Source organism: Anopheles nili, chromosome 2, assembly GCF_943737925.1.
Source record: "Anopheles nili chromosome 2, idAnoNiliSN_F5_01, whole genome shotgun sequence".
Classification (NCBI taxonomy): Eukaryota; Metazoa; Arthropoda; class Insecta; order Diptera; family Culicidae; genus Anopheles; species Anopheles nili.
In genome coordinates, this window is record NC_071291.1 from 76,789,459 (window position 1) to 76,810,624 (window position 21,166).

At 43.5% G+C, this 21,166-nt stretch overlaps 4 protein-coding genes across 4 annotated transcripts in view; 3 read left to right on the forward strand and 1 right to left on the reverse strand.

Moving 5' to 3' along the window:
- The first annotated feature begins 142 nt into the window (after positions 1-142).
- On the forward strand, positions 143-1,735 carry LOC128730203 (putative polypeptide N-acetylgalactosaminyltransferase 9). The gene is made up of 3 exons (XM_053823235.1): positions 143-398; positions 462-626; positions 702-1,735. The coding sequence occupies exons 1-3, from the start codon at positions 143-145 to the stop codon at positions 1,733-1,735; spliced, it is 1,455 nt and encodes a 484-aa protein (XP_053679210.1).
- A 439-nt stretch (positions 1,736-2,174) lies between these two features.
- On the forward strand, positions 2,175-4,059 carry LOC128730204 (putative polypeptide N-acetylgalactosaminyltransferase 9). The gene is made up of 3 exons (XM_053823236.1): positions 2,175-2,706; positions 2,771-2,935; positions 3,005-4,059. Exons 1-3 carry the CDS (start codon positions 2,175-2,177, stop codon positions 4,057-4,059), a joined length of 1,752 nt encoding a protein of 583 aa, XP_053679211.1.
- A 2,092-nt stretch (positions 4,060-6,151) lies between these two features.
- Positions 6,152-7,708, forward strand: LOC128730205 (alpha-amylase 4N-like). Its single transcript, XM_053823237.1, has one exon. It carries the CDS (start codon positions 6,152-6,154, stop codon positions 7,706-7,708), a length of 1,557 nt encoding a protein of 518 aa, XP_053679212.1.
- A 6,577-nt stretch (positions 7,709-14,285) lies between these two features.
- Positions 14,286-21,166, reverse strand: part of LOC128720256 (protein kinase C, brain isozyme) — a 42,111-nt gene continuing 35,230 nt past the window's right edge. The window contains exons 5-13 of the mRNA XM_053813916.1: positions 20,177-20,305; positions 16,463-16,616; positions 16,163-16,391; positions 15,790-16,095; positions 15,623-15,714; positions 15,005-15,206; positions 14,748-14,936; positions 14,505-14,645; positions 14,286-14,438 (exon numbers count right to left, since the gene is read on the reverse strand). Of these exons, the coding sequence (XP_053669891.1) occupies positions 14,286-14,438; positions 14,505-14,645; positions 14,748-14,936; positions 15,005-15,206; positions 15,623-15,714; positions 15,790-16,095; positions 16,163-16,391; positions 16,463-16,616; positions 20,177-20,305 (1,595 nt within the window). The remainder of the gene's footprint in view (positions 14,439-14,504; positions 14,646-14,747; positions 14,937-15,004; positions 15,207-15,622; positions 15,715-15,789; positions 16,096-16,162; positions 16,392-16,462; positions 16,617-20,176; positions 20,306-21,166) is intronic.

The following is a 21,166-nucleotide window of genomic DNA, read 5'->3' on the forward strand; positions in this document are numbered from 1 at the left end:
GAATCATCCGGAACGGGAGTCTCGTTCTTTGAGTCCCAAAGTCACTACAAGGATTATGTCTACGGCGCCTCCGGGACACATGGGAGCTGCAGTTCGCATTATTTCTTCAGATCTCACAATCGCTAGTGAAATTAATCGTACCATGGTCGAATTCGGTCTCAACGAATATGCCTCGGATATGGTGTCGGTACAGAGGGAACTTCCCGATCTGCGAGATCACCAGTGTCACAGTGCGGCTATGAATTACAAGCTTCCCGATCCTGCAGCGACGTCGATCGTGATCGTGTTCTACAACGAACCATGGTCGGTGCTGGTGCGCACGGTACACTCAGTGCTAGACCGATCTCCATCCCAACTGCTCAGAGAGATCATTCTTGTTGACGACTGTTCGAGCTACCGTAAGTTGCTACGTAATAAACTCCATTCGCTTTAACCGTTGGTGGCTACTTTACGTGTTTTAGCGTATCTGAAAACGCAGCTAGAGGAATATTTTGAACCCTACTCAAAGGTACGAATCATCCGAGCTAAAACACGCCTTGGTTTGATACGAGCACGAATCCTGGGAGCAAAGAGCGCCTCGTCAGACATCCTGACCTTCCTAGATGCCCACGTGGAGTGCACAGCAGGTGACGTAAAACTGGAGGTGAAAGTAGCTCATTCGTTTTAATGCCTATTATGATGGGTATTCTCTTACACGGCAGGATGGTTGGAACCGCTACTCGACGTAGTGGCTCGCAACTCATCGACAGTCGCCGTACCTACGATAGATCGCATCGACGAAAAGGACCTCCGGTATGAAACGAACGTATCGTTGTTGTTAGCAGGGGCTTTCGAGTGGGATCTTAACTTTGGCTGGTGCCAGAGAAGCCAACTCCGAAGGAAGTATGCGCATTCATTCGAACCATTTCACACACCCGCTATGGCCGGAGGACTCTTCACCATCGACCGGAAGTTCTTCGACCGGATTGGGTGGTACGACGAAGGATACATCGTATATGGGATGGAGAACGCCGAACTATCGATCAAAGTGTGGATGTGTGGAGGAGCACTGCTCACGGTGCCTTGTTCCCGCGTCGGTCACATCCAGAAACACGCGCATCCATACCTGTTCAACGTTAAAAAGGACGTAGCTTTGTACAACTCGGTTCGCTTGGCCGAAGTGTGGATGGACGAGTACAAACAGGTGGTGTTTGACGTGAACGGCATTCCGCATTTCTCGCAGGAACGCTTCGGTTCGGTTGATGATCGTAAACGCGTCCGGACACGTGCTCAGTGTAGATCCTTCCAGGACTATCTTCGGTACGGGTTTCCTGAGATTACGAGCCCTGCTATTGAGGGCCAGTTCCGAGGTGAAGTGCGAAATGTTGCCCTAAGGAATGAGTCCTGTTTAACGGTGGACGAACAACGGAACGTTCCGTATATGGCTGAGTGCGATGGGCTCGAACAAACGCAGTACTGGAGCCACAGCTTCTATCAGGACATCAACTCATATAAGAGATGTCTCGATTTCACGGGAGTCCAGCTTTTGACTGCCATTTGCCACCGCCATCGGCGCAATCAGGCGTGGATGTATGTTAGCGAAACAGGACAAATTTTTAGCAGTACACACTACAAATGCCTGGCTGTGGACAAGCGGTCAAATGTCACGCTTACCATGGAAAAATGTGAAGCAACGGAACCCCGCCAGCAGTGGAATGTTCAACTCGTACAGTATGATTTTCTCAAGAATAGTTAGCGGTGCAATGCAGCTCTTGAGAATATTCCAAAAGCTCTAATAAAGTACAGGTTTTTTCATACAAGAAAACCTCCTGACGATCACATATACACTCCTGAATATCGAAATAACCCTAAATTTCATTATCCTTTGTCGCGACGTTAACCCAAGCGAAGCTTATTAAACAACACTTTGTATACATCACTATATCATTCGTTCTTTCGGTCTCTACGGGTAAAGATGGTAAATTGACACTACCAGTTGGTACGAGAAACTGCAGCTTTTTTTGTTTGCTGACTCACAGCGTGCTGAAATTCAAGTAACAATGTGAGTCATTGTTCACTGTAAATGGTGTGAAAAATGCAGAAGCCTAGTTCAACTATGAACAGATGGAGAAAAGCCTTCTTACTGGCAACAACGAAAACTTACACGGAGTCCACCTAGTCAAAAGGTGTAGAGAATGGCTCCAAGACGAGCTTTGCGTGGATCGTGTGCTGTATCTGTGTATTTGGTAGTATTGATCTTGGCCTACTTTCAGTACAAAACCTACATCAACACCACACGAATGGAGACGGCACTACTCGCGATATCCCTCGAAGAAGCAGCTCATCACAAAGATGCTTCGTTCATGTACACAACGCTTTTCATTCACCCAGATCGTGAAAATCCCCCCGGAGACCTTGGGAAACCTGTGAGCATGAACGTGAACGACAACGATACCCTACGGCTTGTACGAGAAGGAATGCAAGCATTCGGATACAACAGGTATGCTTCAGATCTGATGTCAGTTCGTAGACGCCTGCCGGATGTAAGAGATCCCTGGTGTCGAAACGAAGGTTCTCCAAGCTCCAACCTGCCAGCAACATCAATTGTGATTGTTTTCCACAACGAAGCATGGTCGGTATTGGTGCGTACGGTTCACTCGATTCTTGACCGAACGCCCGATTATCTGATACACGAGATTCTTCTTGTGGATGACTACTCATCGGCAGGTATGTGGCATAATCCAAGTCTACAACGAACAACACATTGCTTGTCAATTTTATTTCTCCTCAGCTTACTTGAAAACGCGCTTGGACGATTATTTCAAGCACCAACCCAAAGTACGCATTATTCGAGCACCCAAGAGACTAGGATTGATTGTAGCGAAGATATTTGGAGCTAAATCATCGACTGCAGGTGTGATAACGTTTCTCGATGCCCACGTTGAATGTACGGTTGGTGAGTTTGCATCCTTCTCAAGGCTATACCAAAGCTTTTCAATAGATTAAACGCTTCCTTTCCTTTCAGGATGGCTCGAACCCTTGCTGGAGGTGGTTGGCAAAAATTCAACAACCATAGCCATTCCGACGATAGATCGCATTGACGAGCGCACTATGCAGCTGGACATCGAATCTGCTCCTCGGTTTGTCGGTGCTTATCGCTGGGATCTTAATTTCGGCTGGTGGGGCAGATCGGCCATGAAGAAACGCTACCCAAACGCCTTCGTGCCGTTCGATACACCTGCAATGGCTGGTGGGCTTTTTAGCATCGATCGTGCATTCTTCGAAAGGCTCGGTTGGTACGACGATGGATTCGAGATGTACGGCATCGAGAATATTGAGCTTTCGATGAAGAGCTGGATGTGTGGAGGACGAATGGTGATAGTACCCTGCTCACGAGTAGCGCACATCCGCAAACAGCAACATCCGTACCTGCAGTCGGTTGGTAAAGACGTGGTGATGAAGAATTCCCTGCGCCTTGCCGAGGTGTGGATGGACGAGTACAAACAGGTGATGTTTGACGTGTACGGTGTGCCTCAGTACTTGGAGCGATATTTTGGATCCGTTGACGATCGCAAAACTCTGCGAGCTAGAGCCGGATGTGGGAGCTTTCGTGATTACGTGCTTACGGCTTTCCCGGAGATGATGAACCCACTCGTACCAGGAGCTTTCAGGGGCGAGATGCGAAATGGTGCTTTTTCGGAAGCGCTCTGTCTAACGCATCGTTGGAGGAACATGTCCTTGAGTATGGAGGTCTGTGATGGCCAGAAAAAGGAACAATACTGGACGCACAATTTCTACCTTGAGCTCAACAATTACTCCAACTGCATCGAACCGATAAGCAAGCTGGAGGAAAACGAAGTACATATCAGACGATGCCACAGAAACGAAGCTACGGGCAGTCAAAGGTGGCATTATTTGGTGGCTAGTGGACAGATAATAAGCGACAAAGGACGCAAATGTCTTGCGGTTCGCAAAGGTGGCACCAATTTGCTGCTGGAAGCATGTGATTCTGAAGAACAGCGGCAGAAATGGCTAGTGAAGTTCATCGAGCTGGATGTTTCGATATTTCGTTACAATTAACGGTTGTTCAACATTTCATGCGTTGCATGAGAAGATTTCAGTTGGAGCTTTTTAGATTGTTAGAGGTAACATGTCAAGCTAGAACATATAGAACTTAATTTTAGACATTTTCAGCATAACTTAGTCACCGTAGATAAAGTCTCACAAATCGGACGAAACAAACCGAGCCCCGTCAATTATTAGCGGTTTATTTAGTATTGAAAGATTGTTACTTTAATCGTAACAAAGGAGGTCAAACAATTATTCACTGGGTCACAGTTTTTTAATGAAAAATTTATCACGTCCAACCGGTACCATGCGTCCAAGTACAAAGTACCAGGCGTCTCCATTACTAGTAGCTCAAACCCATGTAAACATTTCAGAAAAAAGTAAATAAAACGTTATGCATGTCATGCAAATTCAGCAGTAAATTAAGAAAATAACAAACAATTTGAAAGAAAATGTGAATTATGAAAGAAAAAGTAATATCAACAATTCTTCATTCATCAGCCAATTCAATGCTGTTATTTCAAACAAATTGTTTTTGAAACAGCTTAACATATTAAACGACAAACGGGATGTTTTTCAAATCTAGCTGTGGCTTAGCACTTTCTAAAGCAGCAGGTTTGGTAAGCAGTTCAGCCAAACATTTTTCAAAAACATTTAAAATTATCGCAAGGTATTCCAATAAAAACTATAATCACGATGCTGTGAATACTCATATACACCAAGAATTTGCTTATTCAAATCGTTCTCAAACAGCGAATTTTAAAAGGAGAAAAAAATCTGACCGCGCACTTTACGGGCAAAACAATCAAAATTTTTCGCCAAAGTAACAGGAGAGCATAACTACGAGTAGGTCGAATTTTTCATGAAACTGTTCTACAAAAAAATCAAATCGTATAACACTTTAAAAACGAATGAAACATTTCAATTGGAAAATTTGAAACTTTTCAAGCGTTTTTTGAGCGCCATCTATGAATGAATAGTTGAACTGCAATTTAGCGAAATTAGCGCCATCTATTAGTCAATGTGTAAACGTTGAAGCGTTTTTATTTTTGAAGCGTTTGTACGTTTTAAGCGTTTACATTTTTAAAAATTTCAGCCTCTTAGCTGGTATGCTCTCCTGTTACTTTTGCATAAAATTTTGACTGTTTCGCCCGACGATTCCGCGATTAGTTTTTTTTCGTTCCTGAACCTTTTACACTTTGCTCGCTGTGGTGTGATTGATTGGAATGAGCATGTTCTTAACGAATAAGGGAGAACACAAAGTTGTGAGTACATTTAATGATGAATGATTTGCAATAATACAGTTTATTCTAAATTGTTGTTTTGAAACAAAATGCGATAAAATGATGAACTTTGAAGGGACAAAAGCTACTTTCAATCGCTAACTACCTTTCGCAGTATTTAAAACAAAAAATGAATGGATAAATTGCAAATAATTTGATGAAAATAATGAAAAAGTCCATGATAGCTTGAAGATTATTTTATATTGATATATAATGAAAGATTTGTTTTCGGGACGGGTTGTATTTTTGTTTATACCTGCAATGAAATGCACTAACGATGTTGCTACTGCATTTGATATATTATTTATTCATGCAGTTGAATTTCTAAGCTATCAAATTTTCTACAAAGTACCATGCGCCTCCACTGGAATCAAAACAAGTGTTCGAAAAAATACTCTCAATTAAGAAACGGCTAACATATGCAGCTAAAATAGCAGTATTATGTTAGTAAAAAGAACTTTCTCATATTTTACAATTGCCCTGTTATCTCACAATTTGTCAAATTGTGCATTTTTATGCCTTTTTCTCACCGTAGGCACGGAAATTCCGGACGAATGCATCATGCATGATACCTGCTTGTTCAGATTACACTACATTTGGGTCATCTGTCACAAAAACTGTTTGCCCGACCTCGGCCTAGACCTCAGCTCAGGCGGCTCGACCTTGCTCGCTTTAATTACTCGGCGTAACCGCGCTCAAATCGCAAACGCGTTCGGAAATTGCAAACGATCGCATCCATCGATAAACACGACATTTCATCACCAGTCTGATTCATTCGATGCATTCAGTACTCCATCGAGACAGCATCTGATCACAGTGACATGCACGCTGAGGTTTACCCATCGGTCAAGCTACTTCTCTTGTGCATTTCGGTGGCGTTGGCGCAGTTTAATCCACACTTTAAAAGCGGTCATCATGCCATCGTGCAGCTGTTTGAATGGCGTTACGCGGATATCGAGCACGAATGTCGAACCTACCTCGGTCCAAACGGGTTTGGCGCTGTGCAACTCTCACCTGTGAATGAAGTGCGTGATGGAACGTCTTGGGTCGATCGATATGAACCCATTTCTTTCAAGCTAACGAGTCGTTCGGGCAACGAATTCGCCCTTCGATCAGCTGTGAAAGCATGCAATGAAGCCGGTGTACGTGTGCTGGTCGAGGTTGTGCTAAATCACATGGCTCGAGCCCACGTGGACAGTTCATCACCCACACGTGGAACGGCCGGATCAATTGTCAACCCAACAGCACTCGACTATCCTGATGCTCCTTTCAAAGCGGCTGATTTCAACGACGCCTGTCGGATCGTGCATCTAGACGATCCTCACGAACTCCGCAACTGTTGGAAAGAGGATCGACCTGATCTGAATCTCAGCCTGTTACGGGTTCGCCAACGCATCCTTGATTTCCTGAACCGACTGCTAGCGCTCGGTGTGGCTGGATTTTTCATCGATTCCGCGTTACACATGTGGCCGCACGATCTACACGCCATTTTCTCAAAGTTGGACAATCTCAGCACGGTTGAGGGCGCTTTTCCACCTGGCTCAAGACCATTCATTTGTCTCGATCTGTCACACCATGAATCCACAACGGGTGGATTGATCGCGTCTCTGCAAGCTCGCTGGACGGACTACGCCGAGCTTGGTGTGATCGCGCAAGATCGCTTTGCTTACGACATCGGTGACGTGTTGCTGAAACGGAAGCCTTTTCATTACTTCGTCCATTTGGGGACCCGTTTGGGGTATGTCCCCCGGGAAAAAGCACTCGTGTACGTCAGCAATCCGCGCCTTCAACGTCTCCCGGATGCAGATGGTGATCTTTGGGTCGTTTCAGGACGCAATCGACGAGCTTATCAGATTGCACTCGCATTTATGCTGGCCCATCGGTACGGTATGGCTTCGATCGCAAGCAGTTACGAGTTTTCCAACACCACCGAAGGTCCTCCGAGTGACTCGCAAGGACACATCTCCCCGGTACAGATCGATCCAACGGGCACGTGCCGTCGACCGTGGATTTGCGAGCACCGATGGCCTGTGGTAAGGAAAATGCTCCGTTTCCGGCAAGCTACAAATGGAACAGGTGTACGAGCGTGGACCGATAATGGGCAGAATCAGCTTGCGTTTTGTCGCGATCGCATGGGATTCGTCGCTTTGAATGCGGAGATTTCTCTCGCTCTGAAAGCCCCCTTATACACCTGCCTGAAGGAAGGTTTATATTGCGATGTCGTCAGCTCGGAAACTGGATCAAAACCCACAAAGGACGACACTGCATGCTCTGGCAGAATGATAGCGGTGGAAAGTGATGGTCGGGCGGAGATTTTCCTCCCAAGCCAACTCGACGAACCATTCGTAGCATTGCTCGAATCCCATCAACTACCGTAAATGGATGGCGAATGGAGAACCTTCTTCTACAACGCGAATAAGCCAAAGGTCATCAATGAAATAAAGCGAAACGGTATTTTGGTATGTTTTGATGGTGATTTTCATTCGTTTTTGTTTTACTCTCTTTAATCCTTATACAGCTGATGTAGCACTCTATATTAGCTTCAAAATCGAATCACAACAATGAGAAGTGTTTGAATTGCATGGAAACAGAAACACTGAAAGGTCGTAATTATATTCGCCTGCCCTCGCTCGGCCCCGTGACCAAGCGCTAGTACATGCTCGATCGCAATAGATACACGTGCGAAGTTTCTATTCGAAAATCGTGGTACACGTAAAAGTAAATTTTGGTTCGATTTTAAATATATGTGTGTATGCGCTTCTCCTTCTTCTCCTTCTCCTACTCCTTCTCCACCTTTTGCTGCCCTTCGATCCTCTCGATGGCGTGGGTGTGTGATCGAGTAGCTTGTCTTAAAAATTGCCCTTTCTGCATTCTGCAATATCAACATTCAGATGTTTAATTTTTTGTTTTGCTTGTCTGCTTATACGAGACTCTGTTTGTGAGCATCGAGAGAGAGAGAGATAGAGAAAGTGCCACCCGTGCTTAAGATTAGCTTCTATCCCTCTCTTGCGCCAATGCGATCTATACCTTTTCAGTTTTGTCTAGTGTTTTTTTTCTCTTTTGCTTCTTGCACAATATTAGTCCACTGAGGCTCAATGTGTTGCTTTATGGTGCCTCTACCGATCGGTTGAGAGAAAATAGAGCTCGGATGCAGCACCCAAGACGATGTTCGAAAGAATACAACGATCGACGAAATATACGACGCCGCCATTTTGTTTCCCTTACGGCATACAGCTCTTATTTAGTGTTTGTCATTGTTACAATATCGCTACGATTTGACTCTATGATTCATCTCACTTTTAGGTTGTGTTTTTTTTTTCATTCTCATTTTAATCGCCCCCACTCGATAGCTTCTGCTTCCTTATTTCAATAGTGTTGCCTACGCTAGAAGGTTTTTGTATGTTTTTTTTTCATGTTTGTTACATCAGTTTAATTGTAAAGTCTGTTCTCACTGATTTCCTTAAAGAGCCACCCGCGTGTCCCGCGTTGCAATCCTGTTTGTTGTTACGATTTTGCTGCACTTTGCACTCAACCGCCATTGCAGTATTTCATACCATCTGTTCGCTTTTCCGCTCGTACAACACTTGATTTGCTATAGATTTGTTAAAAATTAAGGCAGTGGTGAAATAGAAATTGTATCCTGCATTAACCTCATTCTCGCGAAGCCCCTTTCCGGGGATCTCGTTACTCGCATGTTTAGTTGGTTGACTGTTGTTTGTTTCATTTAACGATTGGGCGATTCATGTAGACCATTCTCTTTTTCTTATTTTTTGTTTGTTTGTTTGTTCCTTCCTTCCTTCTGTTTCCGATTCGCTATCGTCCAATATTTTAGTCACTGCTTTTACAAGGTGTAAATACCTCTTGGTTGTTATATGTTGGTTTTCTTTTATTATTTGTCTTTTTTTTACACGCATTTCTCCCCGCTGCGTCTTTTAAGCATTGTTTTGTTTTAATGTATATTTTTTGTTTCTTCTTCATCATCAACAGCTCTACTTCACTCACGGTTTTCGTCACGGTCGGACCGCACCTGATGGGAAGCGTCAGGAAGCGGGCCTTGGTGGGAGGAAGGGTGGGTTAAATTTAAAAGTCCTCCCACCAGCCCAACACGTCCTTTTGTCCGCATACGGTCGTGGCTGGTGGTTGGACACTCTCTAAACTAGCTATAGATCCGATCCGGAGGCCAAAATAAACAGGTAAAACTACGAAGAATCTGAAAGGCTCAGAGAAACCTGGTAAGGGTGTAAGTTCCTACGTCATAGGCTAGCTCTTTCATAACGACTACCAACGCAACTAAAACCGCACAGTGGGCCTTAGATTGACTGATACATGTATAGTGTAAGAAGTCGGTAGGTTTCCGTTCAGTCCGCACCGTCACCGTACAATGATGGCGCCGATTAGGGAGGGAAAAACTCAATTCAGCTACGTATCCGGCTTTCAGTACATATCGAATGCCTTTGGGATCTATGTGGTTGGAACGACGGTTTCTCATCAAACCTTCTAAAAAGCTGCTCCGCGCCTAAAGTGTTTATTTGTGGTGTGTTAGTAGCGCTTCTTTCACGCGGTTTAATGGTTTGTCTTGTTCACGGGTGTGATTGTGTCGATTACGTCGTTGCAGTTCGTCCAACGAGTTCTAGAGTGTTCCCTTCTCCTTAACGCAGCAACGAATCTCAATTTCAACGGTGTTTATAGATTGGAATCAAAAGTTATCGATATGAACAAAGGGTCTAAAAGATCCACTTAAACTCGTACAAAGATATAATGAATGCTTGCTTACATTGCTCACAGTATGCTCACAGTACTCGCTATTCTAATGATAACCGAATGATGGCGTAAAGGCTGCACGTTTGCAGAAATATGATTAACAACCGATCACTTAATTATAGTAATGGCAAGAGAGCAGGAATCAACCTCAACATAACATATTCCGTCTCAACACTCGCGCCTGAAACGTCGATATCTTGAATGGACTTTGTTCGAGAACAAGCCTTCGGTTTGGTAAAGACTTGTGTTATATGTTATCCTCAGCCATAACTCGAATTCTTGTATAGATTCTAGTCCTGTTTAACTCAGGGTAACTAGAGTTGAATCATCACGGAATAAAAACAAGATCAAATCTAATCGATAACTAAATACTAATCACTAGCAACGGTTTATCGCATACAGAGACAGCAAGGCTCCAAAATGAACTAAACAAGGTACTACATTTTTTGCGGTTGCGCTCTGCAGATGCTAACTTTCACATATTTTCTCTTCTTCCATATGATTGCCTTCCGGGGTTTGCCGATCGCTGACTCAATTCCTTCCAAAAACGTCTCAGCTCCTCAACGTGTTCCATTTATGTTGCTGCTATTCGCTACGCAGGAATGTATACAGATTGCACAGATTTGTTCAGAGCAAACAGCCACGATCTATTACCGAGAGTACGTGAGTTTATTCTGCCAAGCCGCCAATCCTGGCTGTCAACCAAGACGATCTGGTTGGCCTCGGTCAGACTTGGACTATGTCGAGTACGGCTTATTATCCTTCGTTAATGTATCTAGCCGGCATTGTTGCTAACCTTGCTTTCTCTAGGTTCACGTTTAAACTAAATGGCGCAGCTTCTGTCCTCAGCTGGCTCTCTTTTATAACAGTTATATAGATTGTCATTTTCGTTCTCATTCGTTTCTATCGATTGTAATCCTCCTGCGGCCATTCCAATCACATGCACTGTCCAATCACGTCAAGTGTTCCTTCATTTTCAACTCCCTTTTCGTAGCAGTAAACATTCTTCTGTCCCATTTCTTGCAATTGATATGATCCATCAAGGTGTCTGCGGCGCCTTACCATCGTTTCTTTGTCCTAGTACCAATACCGTTTATACCTAAACGAATGTTTCTGTACGCCCTATGGCCTTTCTGTATTACTTCAGCTTAAGCTACAAGTTTGATCCACGTCATGCTTTTCATGCGCCATTTATCTTTATGCACTAGAAGAGAATACGATTGCGCATTGCGATTGTGTTGAAAATATCGACTTCCTTTTTTTGTATGAGTGGTTCTAGTGTATATAAATATTCATATATTATTTTGTTATATATCATATGTTTGTATGTATGTATCCATGTTGTGAATAAATTGCTTTTCCCTTCCTAGTGAACCCTGTGCAGTGAATGTGTTCGAAATAAGTAAAGCCGGTAGAACCGACGTAGATTACTGCGTGGTTGGCCTCAGGCTTGCATTGTGTTTTGTTTTCGCGCTTCATATCACACCGGGTATGGCTGGAAAAGAATTCCAACACGGTACAATGTCTGTAAAACTGTTTCCTGTTACAGGTGTATGCTGCTCATGCTGGGGTGCAAGTATGTTTGTTCCGATCCTGCTCTCTGTGCAGTATAGACGAAAGCTGTCCGAAAGCTGATGGTCAAGTTGGTGATAACTGTGAAATGTTGTGGTTGTTATGTTTTACTTGTTCATGTGACTGGTACTTCCCTGTGCTTTGAATTGCTCTCTAGTTTATTGTATTAAATATTTGCTTGCTCCACGTTGCCGTATCCCATTTTCAACGGTCCACGCATTGCGCCGGCTCTTAGCCGTAGTACCGGAACCGGCAAGGGGAAATTGAAACATTTGAGATATCAATATTATCATTATTCATGTAACAGGGTTTCCCTTGGAAATGTATCTGGTTTCCTAATCCTTCCTTTCTACTATTCTTCCTTTGTATTACCTCACATTGTCGTTATACGATTTATTTATATCAGTAAATTGCAAGATTAAAGCTCCTTTTGGTTGTCGTTAAACTGGTTTCAATAGTGTAGAAAGGTGTGCTTCTAGGCTGGGTTGATGCGTGCCAAAGGTCATGCTCGAAGAAAGTTGCGTGCAAATGTTCACGCGGATTAACGGAAGCTCCTGCAAATAACTGCTAGTCTAGTTGAAATTTCCAAGCCATGAAACTCGTGCTTGGGAATGGTCCATACCAGAAAGATGGTGAAAACTTGAAATACTAAACAGTGCCGGAAGGGATTGAAAACGGTTTCTTCATCTCATTTTAGCTTGTTTTTTCGCTCTCACGCTGTCATTCTTCCGATCTCTCTCGCTGTCTTTGCTGTAGTTATGATTATTTATGTTACTATAACTATTATTATTATTGCTACTAAAACGGGTATGTATTCGACAATTCTACCGAGTAATCGCGAACGCGTGCACGGATGTTGGTGCTTTCAGTTGATTGATTGTTGATCTGTGGCACGTGAGTATTTCTCCTCGGGTTGTTCCGAACTCCGAAACTGTCCCATCCACCAGAAAAGCATGTAGTATAACCTACCCATTGCCCATTTTTTTGTGTTTTTGGCTAATGCCTTCGGTATCGTCCAGTAGTTCAAGCCGGGATTATCCATATCCTTTAATCTACTACATCAAGAGTCGTAATTCGAGCCATGTTGCGCTTATTCAAGGAGAGTGAACGTGGATAACCCATTGACACTTTGGGCCGATAAGAGTTGCTGCTTTTAACGCTCTAATAGTGAAAAAGTGGTGTTTTCTTAGTGCACACGAGACCTACACATGGTTTGATCCTGTCTTACGTGTTTTGTATGGTTAATTGTATATTATTTCCCCTTTCCCTGGTAGCGGTATCGACCGAGAATGACTGGTGACTGCTAAAGGTGTGGTTTTACTTATATTTCCAAGAGATAATCTTCGTCAGCAAGGGTCATAGATGTAGATATGATTACCGTTGTTATTTGGTTTCGTACATTTAATATTCCACTCAATGGTTGCAGTACTGATACACTTGTGGCAAATAAAGCGTGATCGGTGCGCATGGCTCCAGGGCAAGTTGATTTTGGGTGTACATTGACAGGTGGTTATTGTTGGATGCTGGAAAAGAATCGCCTAATCTCTGCATTGTAAACTAACGTTCTTGCTTATCTCGTGAGTTCGAATCGCTTCTTGTCCGCTCCATGTTTGGGGAGGTCTTTTTTGCGTCAGGTGCTCATCCTGATGAGCTCGTTTCGTATGCATGTATATATTTTAATAGTATAAAAGTGTGTAGATTTTAACAAGGTGCAGATGATTCAAAGTGTGAGCGATCCGGAACCGTCAAAGTCACCGGTTCTCCGAAGAGCGAATCGGGATGGCGAACTGCTCGCTCTGCGTTCTGGAATGCTTACGCCATAGGTGACTTGAACTGCGAATGCTTCACGGTAATGAGTGTAAAAGTTATATTAGTAGTTAAAAGAGTTTGGCAATCAGATTTCCTCGTAAGGCCGGAGCAGATGGATCTCGAATAGACAAATCCTCGGTGCCTTCCTTATTTGCTAGCTACACATGTACAGGAATTACACGGGATTCTGGATTTAAAACGCATAGAAGTACGAGTTTTGCTTGCGTAAAACATACTTATTTCGATAACAATCAAAAGCAAAAATACAAACCGACTACTTCTCAGCACTTTCTTCTTTCGCGCATTACGATAGACAAGACTTTTTAGACTTTACGCTTCGTAGCGAAATCACGAACGATCCCTCGCACGATGGGAAGACCATAGAGAGGGAAAGAGTGAATGAATGCTAAAACAACAACTCAATGCGCCGTTTGATCAACAGCCAAACAAATCATGCATCCACATGGATCAACCAAAGAGCTTCCGATCACGGACGAGTACTATGATTAAGACTTATAACTTACGAATCTCTTTGGATGGGTGTACGAGCAATAGTAACAGAACAGCAAATGAAAAAAAAACTCGAACATAAAACAAACCTTATAACAACAAATCGACGACTTACTCAAAACTCCAAGATCTACACTTGAGCTCAACTACCTCTCGAGATAAAACGAAATGGAAGGAAGTTTGACGGAAAGGTAGTGCTAACTGGGAAGAACGAAGTCGTTTGGAAAACCTTCCCACGCATACCGTCAGAATGACTCGGTGCTGGTATGCAAATGCCGCTTCGGTAAACTCCCGCTTGTTCGCTTAGACGTACTGCACGAATTCGGGGTTGAGATATGAGAAACCGTTGAACTCCGTCTGATCGAGATTCATCATGAAGAGCTTGTCGGTTGGGGTCAGATCGGTCTTCTCCGACGTGAACTGCCGGTCGAAGTTCGACACATCTTTGCGATGTTTCTACAACAACAAAGCGATAGTTATTGACCGGCGGTTTTGTGCTTCCAGGCGGTCTTGACTACTCACAATCTTTGGCTTGAACGGTGGCTGAACCTCGCGATTCTCAATCTTTTCCCAGTCGATGCGCCGGAAAAAGGCGTGGGCACGAACGTCCTCCTCTCCACGAGCTCCGCAGCCCAAGCGCTTCTGGGGGTTCTTCGTCAGAAGCTGATCAGAAGAAAGGCGAAAGAGAAGATAGACAGAGAGATAGAAAAAATAACGTGGGGATTCATCATTCTGAAGGAAGCACATTCTGAAGAAACTACTTACCCCCTTGCAAACATCTTTGGCTTCCTTGCTCAAGCTCTTAGGGTAGGACACATTATGGTCAGTGATGGCTGCGAATAGTTCCTCCTCATCCTCGCCATCGAATGGCGGCTGACCGACGAGCATTTCGTACAGCAGTACACCGTAGGCCCACCAATCGACTGACTTTCCATACGGTTGATACAGAATAATCTGTGCCACGAAGGAATAATATGAATATGGGGTTACTGCGATCTTCTAATCTAATCTAGTAGACCTACCTCAGGCGCGATGTAGTCGGGTGTGCCACAGAACGTTTTTGTCGTCTTGTCGCCCATGATGCCCTCCTTGCACATACCGAAATCGGCAATCTTGATATGCCCGTCCATGTCGAGCAGCACGTTATCCAACTTCAGATCACGATACACGATGCCACGCGCATGTAAATAAAACAGACCGATGGCGATTTCTGACGCATAGAACCTGTTCAAAGTCGTGAAAAAAACGACGTTATTAAGAGGCCAAAACAATCATCGCAACATCGTTACACTGCTGGTCCGGTAATAGTGCGAAAGAAAACAAAACAAAGCACCATCATTCAATTAGCTACCGGCTAATCGATCACCACTCCTTCCACTTTCCCGTGAGTTCGTCATTGGAGTAGCTATTTATGGAGCTATTGGAAGCGCACGAGCTACTCCGAAAGATGTTAAGTGAATTACCGAAACGGTAATTAGCCGCCATAAAAACCAGCTCGCTCACACGCTTTTCATTGTTCGCCAGACTGGGTTGAAACATAGAACCTTATCAAAATAGCTTCATCGTCCCACTAATACATTCCTACTCAATTTTCTCATACTAATGGCGCGGGGTTGCGCTGCGCACCGAAAAGTACTTACACGGCTACGGGTTCCTTAAACTTGCCGCACTGCTGGATCTGGAACATGAGATCGCCTCCGTTGACATATTCCATGACGAAGTACAAACGATCCTAAAAAAACGAAACGAATATGGATATTAAGACAAGAAGTAACGAGTTGCCTTTATCATATATTGCTCTACTTACCATAGTTTGGAAACAGGAATGTAGCTGGACGAGGAATGGTGGCTTGCTGGAGAGTGCCAGGACGCGTTTTTCCACCATTGTACACTCAACATCGTCGTCCTGGATGATGATGTCCTTTTTCAGGATCTTGATCGCGTACAATTCATCCGTGCCCTTACGCTCAGCCAGCATGACCTTGCCGAAAGAGCCCTTACCCAGAACCATAAGGAAGTTAAAGTCGGTTGCGCGGATGACGTCCTTCTTTGTCATATTATGCGGTACATCCTTATCTCCCATCATCGGGATTTTCTTCGTGATGGATGTCTTCTGTGGGTGTAACGATAATCAAACGTTTCGATGGCATTCTCATAAATCTACGGACTTCACCACTTACCCTCATTTGGCTCTTGAGCTGCACGAGATCAGCACCCTCCTCAGGCACGGGTACGTTGTAGTACTCGCCCTCTTCTTGTGTGAGCAATTTGAACCACCCATCGACCGGGTTCTTTAGGATTTCCGAGATACCGAAAGAGAGTGAACCCATGAAATCGTTCCGCGAGGTACGATCCCAATCCCAAACCTCGATCAGCAAGCGTCGATCCTTATCTTCCGCTTTGAGATCGCTGTGGGAATGCAGGTACAGATTTTCAGCAAAATGTGGTTTTTTCATTAGCTGTTGTCATGGGAAACTTACAATATAAGAGTTTCGTTCCATACGGGATTCAGCGAGGCGCGAATAGTTTTAGTTTTCTTCTTGACGTTGTCTGCATCCGGGATCAGCTTGATCTTCACGTACGGATCACTGGAACCGTTCGGATCCATGGGAATGAGGTTACGTCCTTGCTTCACTGTGTACGGAAAGCAAAATGTCACAGCATTATACGTTATTCGGTGAGCTTGCCGCTTGGCTGTTTCAGCATCAGAGCATTCTTACGTACTAAGGAATAAAATCTGCAGAAGCTTTGAAATTAAAATGTATGTTTAGCATAGAATTGAAACGGCATTCTTCGCAATGCTCCGCAACACTACCATACACATCGCCCTAGGGTGGTGTAAATCTCACAGAAACAGCCTTCCGAAACCATTTGCACAGTTTCGAGCTATTCATTAGTCTCCTTAAGGGGATAGGGGAGGCTCCTTTCATCTTCAGCATTGTGGCTGCGATTACAGATAACTCGCCCGATGCCTTCCCCCACGGTACCGGTTGTTGACGTGTGCTTGTAGAGCGTAGCTTCTCATTTATGCCTACGAGTACTACCCGAATCCAATGGTATCCCTGCTACGTTTCAAATTTCCCATGTGGCAGCGGTAAACTGAGAAAGGCTAGAAATTATGCTTAATTTTACACACGCACACACTGTTTCGTTCAGCGCAATGGGTTGTGAGGATACTTGCGGTAGTGCATTTCAGTTGCTACATGTAAATCATACATGCAAACAGTACTACAATCACGAATTTCACACAATTCAAAACCCACCCAGCTAGCTCTTTTCCACTAAAACTCTTTGTTGTCACAGAACACATGAAGAGCTTCTGCTCATCTTGGTTGTCCTTAGTCGACTTTTGTTTGTACCCTATTTTTCTGTGATATTACTAGTGCAACACAACCTTTAACTTCCCCAACGAATAATTATAGCTCCAACCAAGAGCATTTTGGTGTTACTTTGCAGGTTGATAATGGGTTGTTGATTTCGACTGTTGTGCTGATTTCGACACCTGTGTTTGCAAGAGAACTGTTCTTATTTTGGCAATACAAATTTAAGACTTTAGACATTTCCAAGGTTAAACATGCACCTGTAAGAGAGCGCTGATTTTGTCCGAAGCATGAAAAACCAGGCGCCTCCATTAATATCAGACATGAAAATTACACAATGTTTGTATAAAAATAGAACTATTCTATTTAACAAAGTTTTGCTTTAGAATTTGGGCTTTATTGTAAAGAATTTGGACTTTACTGTAAAGAATATGAACTTTACTCAAACATGCGGCTGTAAAAAAACACACATTTTGTCGATAGTATGAACAACCATGCGCCTCCATTGATACTGGATATTAATTTAACCTAATTTGTTTCGAAGAGATCTATTCTTTATTAAAAATATGAACGACCAAGCGCCTCTATTGATACCGGAAATAAAAATTAAATCAACTTTCAAGAATTCTTCTCAATTTAACTTCTATGATAGTGACAAATAACATTCTGATAAAACTAATCAAGAAATCATTTCTTTTTCTGCCTTGTTCTGTCTAAGAGCTCGTTAAAAATACCTCTTGCCTCGTTTAGAATAGTAATTACTGGAATACGACTATACCACGCATAAATAATAAAAACTGACTGATGTTAATGAGCTTAATTTAAATAACCGATTTTTCGAGAAACTTTAGCTTTTGACACTTTTAGTGCTATCTAACAACAAAATATTGTAACGAAGACCTGTCAAGAAACAACTTTCTGTTGTCTACGTTGATACTATTCTTTCGTCAAGTTGCATGAGTCGCCAGGCAACACTGCGCTGAAAAACCATGCTGAAGACAAGCCAGAAATACGAAAGAACAAAAAATAAAACCTGCCAAGACGCTAGGCGCCCAGGTATGAATTTGTCTGATCATTTTATCCTCTCTTCAGAAGCGTCCTCGGTGCCGGAGGCAGATAACAGTTTCATAACCGCAATGTACCTAGATGACAACCGACGAGCAAACAAAACCCGGGGAAAGCTCCGCCACCAACTAACGGCCTGGTAAGCATACCCTCGTGCCCATTGTCCTTTGCAGATACCGACCATTTCTTCTCTTTTCTCGTGAAAAGGTCTTTGTGCGGTTTCTCTGTCGCGTTGTTATCGCGTGATGATTTGTACTGCGGTGTAATTTAGGTGTTGAGGTGTTGCTCTTGCTCGGCGATATCTTCCATCGCGTTGTCCGTTGGTGTGAACAAGGAAGCTTGGTCAACGCGTCCGTTCATTGCATGCCAATAAATGTGCTGAAGCGTACAGCCGCGAGGGTAAATTAAGTTTAATGAGGAATAATCACTTACGAGAGAGTCAGTGATTTGAAATCATCAACGGCTCAGCAACGGCGCCAATCTGCTTCGAGTCAGAGTGTTAAACACTTTAAATTACCAAACGATACCGTGATGGCACCTTAATTGAGCAGTTCAATCAATAGTCAGGAGGCATAAACTCACTACTTGAGGGAATTGAGTAAAGGTCCTTCTTTAACAGCCTACGGCTTTCTGGAAAAACATGCCATAGATAGTGCCATTGCGAGGAAAACAAAATGGTAAATGTGCCCTTTCCAAAGCATCTCAGAAGGATGATTTCGCTGAGGTAACCAATGGGACGGTTTCAATTTTCCTCATCACCTCACACACACTAAAACCCTTTTCACCGAGCACATTCGCTCACGCCACTCGTAACTATCGCCTCGGGGGTTTGTGCAATCAATCAAACCGTTACAAAAGACCTATCGGTGCTATGGCGGGATGAGGCGATTTAAAAATAAATAAAAACTCGCATCGGAGAAAAGGTCTCGCGTGTCTCGTTTTACTTCTTCGTCCTTGCTCACACGTCGATTAAACTGACGTAGCAAAACGAGCCCAGAACCGTACAAGTCGAATTAATCCCTTCGCCAATTGAAACAGAAACCATTCAAAGCCGAACCCGTTACGGATGATTCACTTCTCGCCCGCGTGTGTACGTGTGCGCGCTTTCAAAACGATCCTCGAACAGAGCCCACGTGGATCCCTGCTCCTCGAGAGCCTTTGCTCGCAGTTCTTCCAGTAATAAACCCCGGGTTTCTCGAAACACAAACTTAGTCCATTTCCGTGCAGTGGTGGTAGCTGAAGCACTTCATTCGCTATAACTTCCGGCGCGTTTGAACGGGTCTGTTTTACGTTTCTAGAGAATTTTAAACCACAATCCTACAGCGCACCTACTCGCGATTCCACTCGTTTCACTCTCATCCCACTCTGTTTGTTTTTATCACTGAACCGCTTTGTTGTTGGCCCCATCCCGTACACTGTTGAAAAAATGATGAGGCTGATTTTCCACGCATGAACACACAAAAAACCCCACAAAATGGTTGTTTGACTGCCGGAAAAGGTTGTTCCGGGTGAGGTGCGCACATTTCGGTACAGAACTGTCCCATAGCTGTGACGCGCCAACAACGAATCGAAAAGAATTGTTCATGTGTAATGAGACTAAAAACGTGCGCGGCGGGATTTTCGACTGTATTCGACTTAATGGAATTGCGTTTATTTGGAAAAAATTTCTGACGGCAGATTGCGACTCAATTGATTGCTATCAGCGTAAAACCGAGAAAACCCCTATCCCCTATTGTATAAGGCAATAAATCAGTTTTGATTTCAATTTTTCATGATAGGATATTCTACTCTAAATATCTTTACACCTACCTTCAATGTTGAGCTTGCCGGTCGAGTGCGTGATCGTCAGCTGGATGCGTCCTCGTCGCTCAGTATGATCACATCCGCACAGATTAGGTACGCTTTCCTCGCACCGTTTGTGTACGTTCATATCACATGCTACGCCGAATGCGCATCCGTCCAACGTTTCGGTGGTAGACGGATGATCCAATGGGATCGGTGTGTACCAGCAGATGGAAAACCGGCGAAAGAGGAAGAAACGATTAGCAATGTGATCTTGAGTACTTCTCTGCGAATGGACACTACACAAAAAGTATGATTTGTTTAGTAAACCATTGCAAAAGTTTTTACATTTGATCTACTACGTAAAATTAGATAGGTTTTATCTTTTCTTTTTTAGTGAGTTTATTTGGAAGAGTAAACAGATGTAAACAGCGAGTCGCGAAACACAGAGAAATAGCAGAAAACAGATTGTGAAAGAAAAAGGCAAGAAAGATAATGGCTGCCTTGAGTGACAGGTTCAGAGTTACGAAAGATTAGAGTCTAATGAGCAGGCGATGAGCGATAGATATGGCATGTGATTACTAATGTCTAAGTAATGTTTAGTTTTCTTTAATATTATATGAATGCCACAATCAGTTAAAAAAGACGAAAGAACCGATATGATGATTATTTCGTAGGAATAAAAAACGAAAAAAAATCATTCAAACGATTTTGGTGGGCAAATAAAGAAAACACTCAGTTTTGCGGACTGGGATAGGGGAAAGCGACTTCGAAACGGAATAGTTTTAAGAGCGTTAGTGTGGTTGAAAGTTGAGAGAGCGCGTTCTTTTACATCCAGCTAGCTCTGACGGCTATCCCTAATATCTAATGGAGTTTACAATTTCGTTTACGAGAAACGAGCTTGTTAGAGAAAGTTTTAGAAGAACATTCAGAGGGTTAGGTTGATAGGATACGAATAGAACACCGATTAGCTTTAAAACTACAACATCCACGTGTGCGCACGCAAGTGTAATGTGG